Source organism: Mesitornis unicolor, unplaced genomic scaffold (genome assembly GCF_000695765.1).
Source record: "Mesitornis unicolor isolate BGI_N332 unplaced genomic scaffold, ASM69576v1 scaffold10533, whole genome shotgun sequence".
In the NCBI taxonomy this organism is placed as follows: Eukaryota; Metazoa; Chordata; class Aves; order Mesitornithiformes; family Mesitornithidae; genus Mesitornis; species Mesitornis unicolor.
The window spans coordinates 8057-19396 of NW_010172587.1; the positions used below are offsets into that span (position 1 = coordinate 8057).

General features: G+C 38.9%; 1 protein-coding gene across 1 annotated transcript in view; it reads right to left on the reverse strand.

Annotated features, from left to right (window-relative positions):
- Nucleotides 1-10708, reverse strand: part of LOC104537534 (protein polybromo-1-like) — a gene marked incomplete at both ends in the record, with an annotated part of 11934 nt that extends 1226 nt beyond the window's left edge. The window contains 5 exons of the mRNA XM_010180439.1: nt 3728-3819; nt 7827-7912; nt 9082-9180; nt 9945-10013; nt 10592-10708. Of these exons, the coding sequence (XP_010178741.1) occupies nt 3728-3819; nt 7827-7912; nt 9082-9180; nt 9945-10013; nt 10592-10708 (463 nt within the window). The remainder of the gene's footprint in view (nt 1-3727; nt 3820-7826; nt 7913-9081; nt 9181-9944; nt 10014-10591) is intronic.
- Nucleotides 10709-11340: the final 632 nt, after the last annotated feature.

Genomic DNA, 11340 nt, shown 5'->3' on the forward strand with positions numbered 1-11340 from the left:
CTCTTATGAGTTACAGTTTGAAGGAAAGGACACATTGGGTAATTCAGTTAGAGAACTGTCTTTTGTCTAACACTCACACTGTTTCCAGGTGGTATTTTCATTACTGCTCAGTGGAGGCTGGCAATTTTTCAGTCTTTCTATCCAAGTTCAGTAAAGACATGCTGAAATGATGTCAAAGCCAGGGGACACTCTGCATAACAATGTAGTACTATCACCTTTCCTCTGCAGTCTGACATTGCAGAGCTACGTGAGTGTATAATATATAACATCTACCAGACAAGTCAGATGCAAGCATGTGCAGACGTTGAAGACGTTGAATATTACTGATTCAGAGAAGGCACTCAAAATTATCCTAATTACCTCTCTGTATGGCAGTGAGCATCACTTAATGGCCCAGCAGCAACTACACAGTAGCCCTCAAAGCAGGCCCTGGGCAGAATAACTCCACAGAAGATTGAAGGCAGCACTATGTTATCCTAACAAACCAACCTGTACATGGAGATAAATGCTAACAGCCAAGGGAATGCTATCAGGTAAAGCAGGTCTCCAAAATATGGTTATGCAGCAAAATACTGTCTTTGGTTTTGTTTACTCAAACAGCTCAGTCCTGGGTGCTCCATCAAAAAGTAAGAAACAGGACAGGAAAAGCAGAACGGCTTGTTTTCTCAGAAATCCAGCTCTGCTGAAACATTAAAAGGGAATTCTACTATTCAATCCCAGCAAAACCAGGACAACCAAGGAGAAAAAATAAGAAAACAGTCAAGTATATTAGTGTTTTCTGATATATGGCAGCCAGCAACAAAGTAGTTCAATACCTTAAATAAAAATGCACTTCCTTTGTATTAGAAGTAGAATACAAGACACTCCCTAAAATAAAAATCTATGTAAATTAAACAGACACTAAAAGGAAAGTGTTTACATAAAGCTGTATGCACAGGAGGTTCCACTTCAATTTGAGGATAAACTTCTTCTCAGTGAGGGTGCCAGAGCACTGGCCCAGGCTGCCCAGAGAGGTTGTGGAGTCTCCTTCTCTGCAGACATTCAAAACCCGCCTGGACGCCTTCCTGTGTAACCTCATCTGGGTGTTTCTGCTCCGGCAGGGGGATTGGACTGGATGAGCTTTGGAGGTCCCTTCCAATCCCTAACGGTCTGGGATTCTGTGTAATACAGCTAGAAACATTTTAATTATGATGTGTATGTTCTTTAAAAGCAAAGTGTCAAACATATATTCTTACATATTCAGAAAACAACAGCGTTCTCCTAATATGAAACCCCTTATCTTAAGAACTGAAGAAGAATGTGCTATTCAGATCAGAAAACAGAAAAAAACTTATTTTGCTGTGGAACAATCTAAGGCAAAAACGTAGATTCTTTAACATGCAGTAGCACTAGGTCCCGCATCCCCACCAAGCGCACACTGGCAGTGGAGAGTAAATCAGTTGTTCCCCTTTCATCCGGCTGTCACCGCACCTACAGCCAGCAGACAGAAAAAAAATCCACAACAAATGTAGTACACCATAACCACAAGATATGTGCCACTCAGCAGTCACAAGGAAAATGCTGATTCCGTACCACAGTGACTGTTTCCTAATGAAGGAACAGCTTCATAATGGAGTGATGTTAAATTGACTTCACTGCAAAAGCAGGACGCCATCTAATTTACCACTGGAACTGAGCTTTATTATCAGATATCAACACACTTATCATATACCTGTCCTCTTACTCAATGATGAGGGAGAGAGGAGAGTATGTGAATGTATGTGAAGGAAAATCAGTCTTTGCTCAGTAAGTGATTTTCTCTAAACACTCGTCTCTGTTGTCCCAAAGCATCTAGACAACAACAAATGCTCAAAGTCTAACTAAAGATAGATGCTAGCAAAACTAAAATAAATGAAATAATAATAAATAAAATACCTTTATCTAAAAATATTTCATTTTGTAAACAAGTAATGCATAATGACCATCTATGCCTGTCTTTACAGCTTTACAGTGACGAGAAGGGGAGCTGCAGAAGCTGCTCATGTCCTAGTATGTTTGAGCTGGAAGTCTTCTACAAGCTCCAACACACCTTCATCCTTCAAAACCGTGACGATAAACTCCAAGTTGGAAACAGATATTGTTCATTGCTTAGGCAACCGCTACAACCAAAGAAGCTCACAAAGATTTAGTTCTCTCTATTGAGAAGGAGAAAGTGCTCTTAATGTCCAGTCATGCAGCCTAGTTCTTATTTACTTTCATGAGTGTCAGAGGAAGGAAAAAAGATAACATAAGCAACTAACAAAAAGACGACTTGGTTTAAATGAACACCCTTCACAATCGCAGACTGAAAGCACAGGGATGTCCAGGCAGTATGTTAGAAGGACTGAAAATCTTAAGTATGACAGAGATCTGCCGGAAAAATTGACATTGCCTCTTAGGTGGATGGAATAAAGACAGGAGAGCTTCAACAGCAGCAAGGCAAAAATCTCAGACGCATAGGGAAGGCCACATGAAAATTACAACAATGTCCATGGCAAAAGTGGCACCTGAAAATGGTTAAATCACTTCAGGAATTCAAGTAATATAAAGATGTAAAAAGCTACGTGTTTTTACAGAATTACAATCTGAAAAATAGCAGCTAACAATCACACTGAACCAAGCTAATAAATACTCCTCACATCTCCCAGAAAGGAGCTGCTCTGAAGCAGTAACTGAACTATGGGCTAACCAGGGATGGAAAAACTTCTGCGCACAGCGAGACCTAAAATGATTGGAAAACTTCTACAGCATATCCATCCACCAGGAGACAGTGGTGAGTACAGTTCAATTACCAGGCGTGAAATAAATGCCTCAAATACATATATTGAAGAGATGCATCACTTCACATCAATACAGAAGTAATGTAAACAAAAAATGAAACAAGAGTGTATGTACAAAAACATTTTGGAAACCTGCTCCGAGATGAACGTAAGGAAGTTACTGAGAATGTCACTATCAGGACAGGCTAACTTAAAGACAACCTGTAAGAACTTATGACCTATACTGAAAGATCTGATATAATACATATATGCTTATAGTACAGTGCTAAAACCTGCTTACTATGAAATTAAGGGTGCTCTATGAAGACATGCCTTTCTGTGTGCTTTTGATAATATAAACCTTCATGCAATTTTCAGGACTGCTAGGCTAGACCAGATACTTCTATGTTAAGTTCTAAAATGTATCTATCCTTACATCTCATACAGATTTCCTTCACCTGAAAAAAATAAAACCTGACAGGTACTTAGAGAGACCCAGTGGTACAAGAGAACAAGAGAGAAGAAACCAGTGTGAGCGAGATTTCTCTCAAACAACTGCAGCACTGTAAATCTCTTTTACTGCAAGAAGCACCCGATGTCTTCTCCAGCATCTTCTCTTCTGTTTCATATGAGAAGGAATAAAGCCAAGCAACAGTTTCCTATAGCTTCGATAAGGATACTTGGAAACACACACACACACACACACACACACACTAAATGAAAAACATGCAGACAAGTTGGACCTACCCTATCTGACCAGATGTACATTTATAAATTCACACTTAGAGGAAACAGGGACTGAATTTAACAGAATTACATGCTGACTTTGGAAACACTACAAAATACTTTTGAAATAGAGATTTTTAATGTGTCAGGAGCTCTACAGTTTTGCTCATTTTGAATACTTTATTTGAATAAAATAAACAGAGAAACTGTGTTTCGTTTCCTACCAGCCAAAGCTGCATCCTCGTCACTTTCTGACCCATATTGCAATGCCATGGTTATTGCTGATAAACGATCCCCTTGGGCTGATCTTTTGTTACTGTAAGAAAGAAAAAAAAAAGTGCAAAATTAAAGAAAAGAGGTGATGTTAACCATCACCAGTCACCCAGAGTGCGTAAGTGAACAAGCGAGGCTCATGGCTATTGCCTGCGTTATCAGGAATGCAGATATGGCTATGCAAGAAAAGACTGGAGCTCTTAACAAGAGAAACTGTTAACGACCCATGTATTCTAAGAAGCATCCATCAAACTGAAAAACTGGACACACAATCAGAAGCCTAGAGCTCAATTTATCTATCTTCTGTCCTACTTTGAATACTTGAGTATTTGAATTATTGGGGAGAAGAAGGATGATAAAAAGTCCCTCCCAATTAATAAATGTATTTGCTCCTGTTTTACAGGGATTTGTCCAAGCGCAGAACTCAACATGCTGTAAGCTGTATACGCTATCTGCTCTCATTCCCCATCCGAGTGCCTGGATGTGAGCAGTTTGCTCTCTCAGTGGCACAAATCAGCAACCACGCTGGCTACGTCTCACAAAGACTTCTTCAGCATTCCTCTCTTCGCGTCTTCTGCCCCAAATCTGTGGCACAGCATTTTGCACCTCCACTGTAGACTATGCCCGACAATCTGCTTTCCACTAGGTCACCTCTTTAGGCACCTCCAGCAATGGGCTCAACCTTTCCCTCCGAGAGAAAAGTGAACACTAGGAAAAAGCAGATGGGTTGCGTTAAATGACACCAACTCTGTACCAAGAGTCAATCCCCTAAGGATCCTTGCAGCTGCTGTGTCAAACCACGGTTTCAGAGCACACACATGCAGGGAATCAGCCAGGAGCAGTACTCTTTCAAGAGAGTATCCCACAGAGTGCAGACATGAGACCTCTGCTAGGTACCAAAATTCTCTGGTGACCGAAAGAAGAAACCAGAAAGCCTACAGTAATCCAGTGTACCCCGCAAGTCTGCCACAAATGCATCTCAGATGCAATGCAATGTTTTTACAGGCATCATTGGTTTCCATTGTCCACCTCTTTATTATTTAGTCCTATGTATTATTCCTTTTTAGTTTTCCATGTTATCTTTCACCTGCTTTATTTTGTAATGAAGCTTAACATGTTGTTCTTCAGAACACTTCTAAGGAAATAATTGCATACAGCGTATTTCATGACAGGCGTTTTGAAATATTAAATATAAAATCAAAGACAGAAGAGTAACTATGGCAAAGTAACTTATTAAATCGTACTTGAGAGATATTTGACTGAAATATATTTGAATCTCAAATACTGAAATATCGACGAGCACTCAACTAAAAAAAAAATAAAACATACCCACCAAAATTTTAAATTTTATAATTTCCATATATTGATGACCCAGCTTTTCCTCCAAGTCCACAATTTACTTACCGATAATATTTGTTAGAAGAATTTCTCTCATCACCAACACTGCCTTTACCCTGTGAGGAAGGACCTGTCAGCTTGGAAGCAGTCAAATTTGATGGAGTCCTTAAGGCAGAAGAGACAAGCCAAGGAAAGGGGAAAAAAAGATGCCCACCTTAGACCCAAGAAAAGACGCAGCAAGGATAAAGCTTTTTGCAGAATTACTTCGAGAGATCAGCCAAAAGGTTCAGAGACAGATACAAAACGTTTTAAAGCTAAAAGTCAAGTCATACTAAGATACATTTAGTGCCCCAGCATTAATACTGATTTTGTTTATGAGAGTCAGAGGAAGGTAACATTTAGACTGAGGATGAATAGCTATACACACAGCTCAGCCTACAAGAGCAATGAAAGCAGCCAACAAAATGTTCCTTAGCATCCAGATAAAGCTAATCGTACAGATCTCATCATGGTTCATCGATACTGAGCAAAATCACGGTCAAGTCGCTTCAGCGCATGTTGTCAGCAACTTTATTTTGTCACTGTATGTAAGGGAGGACAGTTAAATGCACCAACAAAGAGCAATTCAGTTTGACAAAGGATACAATGGACTCTGTGGCAGAAAAGCATGGGTTCTGGCACAGAGGTAACATGTCTGCAGAAACCAGGTTAGTAGTGTTGTGATGAATTTAAGCCTGATGCACCACCACCACAGAAAAACAGATGTAAATCCAGAAAAAAATACACTAGATTTACTTCAGATGAACTAGTGGGGGCATTTTACCAAAATCAGGAACAGGTAAAAGCGAATCCCCTTGAGACAATTAAGCAGTTAGGAATTTAAATAAAAACAATGATTCTGTGATGCAGATTCAGCATAAAGAAACAAACAAACAAACAAGGAATAATAGCTCAATTGAAGAAGCAAGCACTGAAATGCAGAACAGCAGGTGGAAGTTTCTGTTTTCATGATACTTTTGTCCCACTCCAAATTCCTTTGCCTTCAGCCCAGTATTACTGCTGCCTGCAGCAGGCTTTGTTTTTTCCAGGTTAGAGAAACAAAGACGAGAGTTGTCAATTATTCTGACACTCAGCTTAGTTCAGGACCTGCAGGCCTACTGAGAACACAGTACGTAAGAGAACATCTACAATAAGGCAGCTGAGAAGTGGAAATGGGTTGGCAGTGCAAGAGAGGAATTCAGCTAACAAATATCGGTGTGATTTATCTGTCATCCCTTCTTACGCAAACAGCTTTATTTTGAAGAAAAAAGTGAAGCCTCAAAATTAAACAAGACACACACTGATGACATCCCGAGTTTCAGCAATGGCCAACACAGAAAACCAAAACAAAAATCACAAATTAAATAGAAAACCTCCATGCCTGTATGTCATTGCAGTTACTGTAAAGCAAACACACGCATTCAGTGCCTGCAGAATCAATGTCTTCTGGCACTATACATACTTTTAAGAAGAAAAATTATCAAAATGTGCGTCAGGAATTGCACTGGAACAGTACAGATATTTTATATGCTCCAATGACGGTTCACCCAAACATGGGAAGCACGCTCATGCTGAACAAATGAACTAGAAAAACCATTACAGAGGTTGAACTTCTCAAAGTACCAAATAGTAAAAATCCATCAGGTAACTTCCATTTCTTTCACACATAATAATCATAGGCAACACTTTTAATACTGACGTGCATTTTTCAGACAACAAAAAAATTTCACCTGTCTTTCAGTAAAGTAAGGGAGTACTGTAGTTCTCAGTTGTACCATATAAACCTTTGCAGTTACTTTCCAGCATCAAATACCGGCAAACAGCTCAAACACATAAAGAGTCCACCTTGTAGATACTTTGCTAACTCCTTGAATGACTTGCAAGACATTGCTTTATTTTTTTAGATAAATTACACAGCTCATACGAGCAAACAATATCTAAACCTACTTTTGAGTACTACTCGAAAGCAGAAAGTTTATACAAAAATAATTTCAATTGCATTTCAGTTAAGAAAAATGACTGCATCACTTCTCTGTACAGCACAGACTTTCACGGGAAGAAAATGCTGTTTCCTAAATAAAATCAATCCATGAAACAAACAGAGCTACCAACCATGTTTCATGGTTGGCCTGTTCAAGACCAAAGCTATGCTTCCCTAATGAAGAAGTGCAGATCTTCAGTGTTCTGCGCCTCTTTTCATAGCTAGAAACTGGTTTTCAAACAAGAGTTTACATAATATGGACTTCCCTTCTAAATATCCCCTCTGATGTCTTGTTCCTGTGTTTCTACCTCTACCCAATTAACTGTGAGCTCTTATGTTTCAGCTCCTAACAAGGTTCAAGAATATCCATCATCAAGCAAAGCACCTTGTTCCTCACTGTTCCTTTTCTGGTTTTAAGTTATAAACACTTACGGTGGAAGCTGGTCGTAGCTTAAGTTATAAAAGATTCACTGAAACTGATTTTCACAATCAAGTACATCACATCAACATGTCACCACAGTATTTCAACTAGAAGTTTCCTTCCAAAAGCTATTTTATGATTCATAACGTTAAAACAGTAATAAACTAAGTTTTCAAGCAATTATCTCTCACTATATTCTCTAGAGCAAAATTAAGGGAATGCCTATAGACATTTTTATAAGAGATTATAAAAGGAATTCTATTTGCAGTACCTGATTCGGAGACTTGACTTGGCCAATTCACTGTGTTCAATTTCAGCCTTTTTCATATTAAATATTTTTTTAATCGCATTTGCATCCTGTCAATTAAAAGAATTTTTTTGTTTAATGTTGAAAGTGAAGAATGTTACAGTCGGGCACATCCATCTATCTAAACATCTAAAACAAAAACGAAGGGGTTTTTGCTTTTAGGATAAAAAACATTTTCGCATCAGAAAGGAAGCACAGAACAAAGTCTGCCTGAAATACACCCACAGTGGCCTGTGAGAACCAAACTGAACAGCTGAGTAGCTTTGAGCTCATCTTCTGTCTCATCCTTAAAAAAAACCCATTACAATTTGCAAATGCAGACAAACACAACTTCAAACTGAACAGACAAATGAGGTTTTGTGCCTTTGCAATCAACAAGCTACTACCATTAACGAGCTTTCCACTGCTTGCTTTCTCTCATTCCATACCTGTGGACTCAATACTTGGAATAAGAGTTCACAAAGCAGAGACTGTAAGTTCTGAGTGAGGTCACAAGTATAAGCAATGTTGGTAGGAACCGAAACTACAATCCAAACTGATGTGCAACTGGCAAAGTCCAAGGACCACTTACACAGTAACATTTTATGCACACACACACACACACACACACACGGTCTCTCACTACAAAGCCCTTAAAAACCAAGCACACAGGAATAATTTACCACAGAAATTCTCCTACTTCCAGAGTACGTGGAAACAGCAATGTGATAATTTGTACACAAAATGCTGGTGAACTAAATACAAAAAAGATAGAAGCTCCAATTTGGTCACAAAAATATGGCTAAAAGGAAGAGGATCTTCAAAAACTATGCAAAGAAAGTATGACTCTCATCTTCAAGCTTATGATGAAAATCCTAACCAGTTCCTGCAATCTGAAGAGAGGTAGCAGCTGCGTACTACCACTATCATTTGAACCCGTAGTTTCAGCCATTCCAACTTCAATCACTGCTACAGAGGATCCTCTGTTCCTGCAAGTCATGTAACTCATATCCAGAGATAAATTTTAATTGGAAAAAAATCATATACCTCAAGAAAAAAAACCCCAAACATTACATACACCTCAATTATACCAACAGCAATATAAAAAAGGAAAAGCCACTAACAGCTATTTTTAAAAAAATGCAATCAGTCTTTAGGGCCTTATGCTAAGGATCAATCAGCACAAAAAGCAGTAAAGAACATCTGAACTCAAACCAAATTATGAACAACTGAGACTAACCTTGAATACTTGTGAACCAGGCTCATTGTAAGTTTTGGCATTCTTTGCCAGCAGATCTATATCCTTGGCCATTGCATGAATGCTTTTATAAGTTCCATTCTATACAGCAAAAAAACAGTTAAGGGTTAAAGAGGCAATTTTCAGACAGCAGGAGAACTAAGTCAGTAGTGAAAAGCAAAGGCAATTCATCTAGAATAAAGGGAACATTTATAGAAAAACACAAACATATTTATAAAGAGAACAGATATGTGGAACGAGTAATCAGGAAAAGAAAGTAACAAACATAAGTGCCAAGTCCTTACAGTGCTCATGAATGCTAAGTATAAGATTGAAAAAATATGTAAAATGTTAGATTATCTTGATGCTGAAGGGTTCTGACAAAATGTTATTTTACCTTCATTCTCTAGTTCAATTTGTGTGCTATCCCTCACTATTACACAAAATGCTAGAATTACAGAACAATATTTCAACTTAGAGAAGTAAGATGAAAAATGCATCAGTACAAACCATCTATTTATAGCACTAGAACAAAAGTAGGTGATGACAATGCACAAGCAAGCTTCAATACCTCGATGTTTTACATTAGCAGAACCTGCCAAGGAACTGCTTTAAACCATTAAACATCAAGATACTCAGGCTCAGTGCCAGCACACTACAGCTCACAGTGCTTCATCTTCAGCAGCTGCTTCTGCAGCACTAACCCAGGACAGAACACTGAATCAGCATAGCGTTCGGATTTTCAGAGTAGCAGAGGAAAAACACACTGCCCTTGCTACTACCATAAACTTTGGTTCCTAACAATTTTAGAATGCTTACTGTTAAACAAGTCTATACTATAACACAGTAACATGCTCACACTGTACCTGTATCCTTTGGGCAATAGTTTTAAGATCTATGGGCTCCTTTATTATTGCATAATAATCTGGATATTGCTGGAAAACAAAAATAATTCATGTATTACTATAAATAGTCACAAAGTTATTGTTCTAATAGCTCATAAAAGGAGCTCTTAGATGAACTGCAGAGAAGAACAGCGTAAGCATCATAAACATAGCTCCAGGCTTCGTTTTGGGCAAGCAAGATCATTAGCCAGATACAAGGAATTAACCAATACATTCATCACTAAATTGACATAAAGGAATAGTTCTGTCTGAAAGCCAAATACATGGCGATGGTCTTCAGACTATTTCTTTTGCTGATTAAAGTTGTTACACCCCGAAACATAACAGTGAAATCAGGCATATTTTAAAAGATTAAAAACTCTGCATCAAAAAACCCCAATTACGTGCACTGGCAGAACAGAGCACTCCTCAGTCTGCAATGAAGGGCTGGGAACCAGTGGGTAAGGGCAAGGAAGGAAGCGAAGCTCTAAAAGCAGTTGGAGTCAGCCACTGATGAGACAGTAACAAAGAACTGCATCTTCAGTGTGCCCATCACTGTGTATAACACCAGTCACATAAACATCCACATTTCCGACTTAGAACACAACCAATATTGTTAAAATACCCACCACTTTAGAAGGAAGTTTCTGAAACAGTTCACTTATGAGGCGTCCTGATGGGTTTGTGGCAACAGCTACAGCTTCAAGAAGCTGTTCAAGAATTTCCTTCAAGTAACCTGGAGGTGACTAACAGAAGAAATGAAATCACAAGAAGTTTTAATAGCAGACACAGTGAAGTGCTTAAAATTGCACTCAAATACACGAATTTACTTTTCCATGACAGAAAATATCAGCTATAAAACATGGATGCAACTGTTCAAAACAACAGTGTTTATGTAAAGCACATGAGAAAACTTCAATTTCCCAATTACACTGCAGACTGTCAGACATACACTGTATTGCTAGAACAGACTTGGCTGTCAACTTGAATGAAAACATCCTAACATCTCAAAAACCAGACAAGCCAAAACTTCCTATCATCCTATCTGGCTTATCACCATCATCACGGCTAGACTTCGCAAACGAAGATCAGGGAAGGGCACTATCCACGCTTGCTGCAAGCGCGCTCATGGCTAAAAAGGCCAATGTGGGATAGGCAAGTCTGGTTGCAAAGGGCACAGTGGAAAGTCTCCTTAGGCGGTTTTGGGAAGGCGCGGTTCTTTCTGTGTTGCCTTTCCTCCTCCAGACTGATTCTACGTGCGTTCTCAAAGGAGACAGCAGCATCATGAATGGTGTGTCTCCATGTCGATTGGAGGCCAGGGTGGACCCCTGATGGCAGTCAGTATGGCCAAAACTGAGGTATTGTTTCAGAGAGTCCT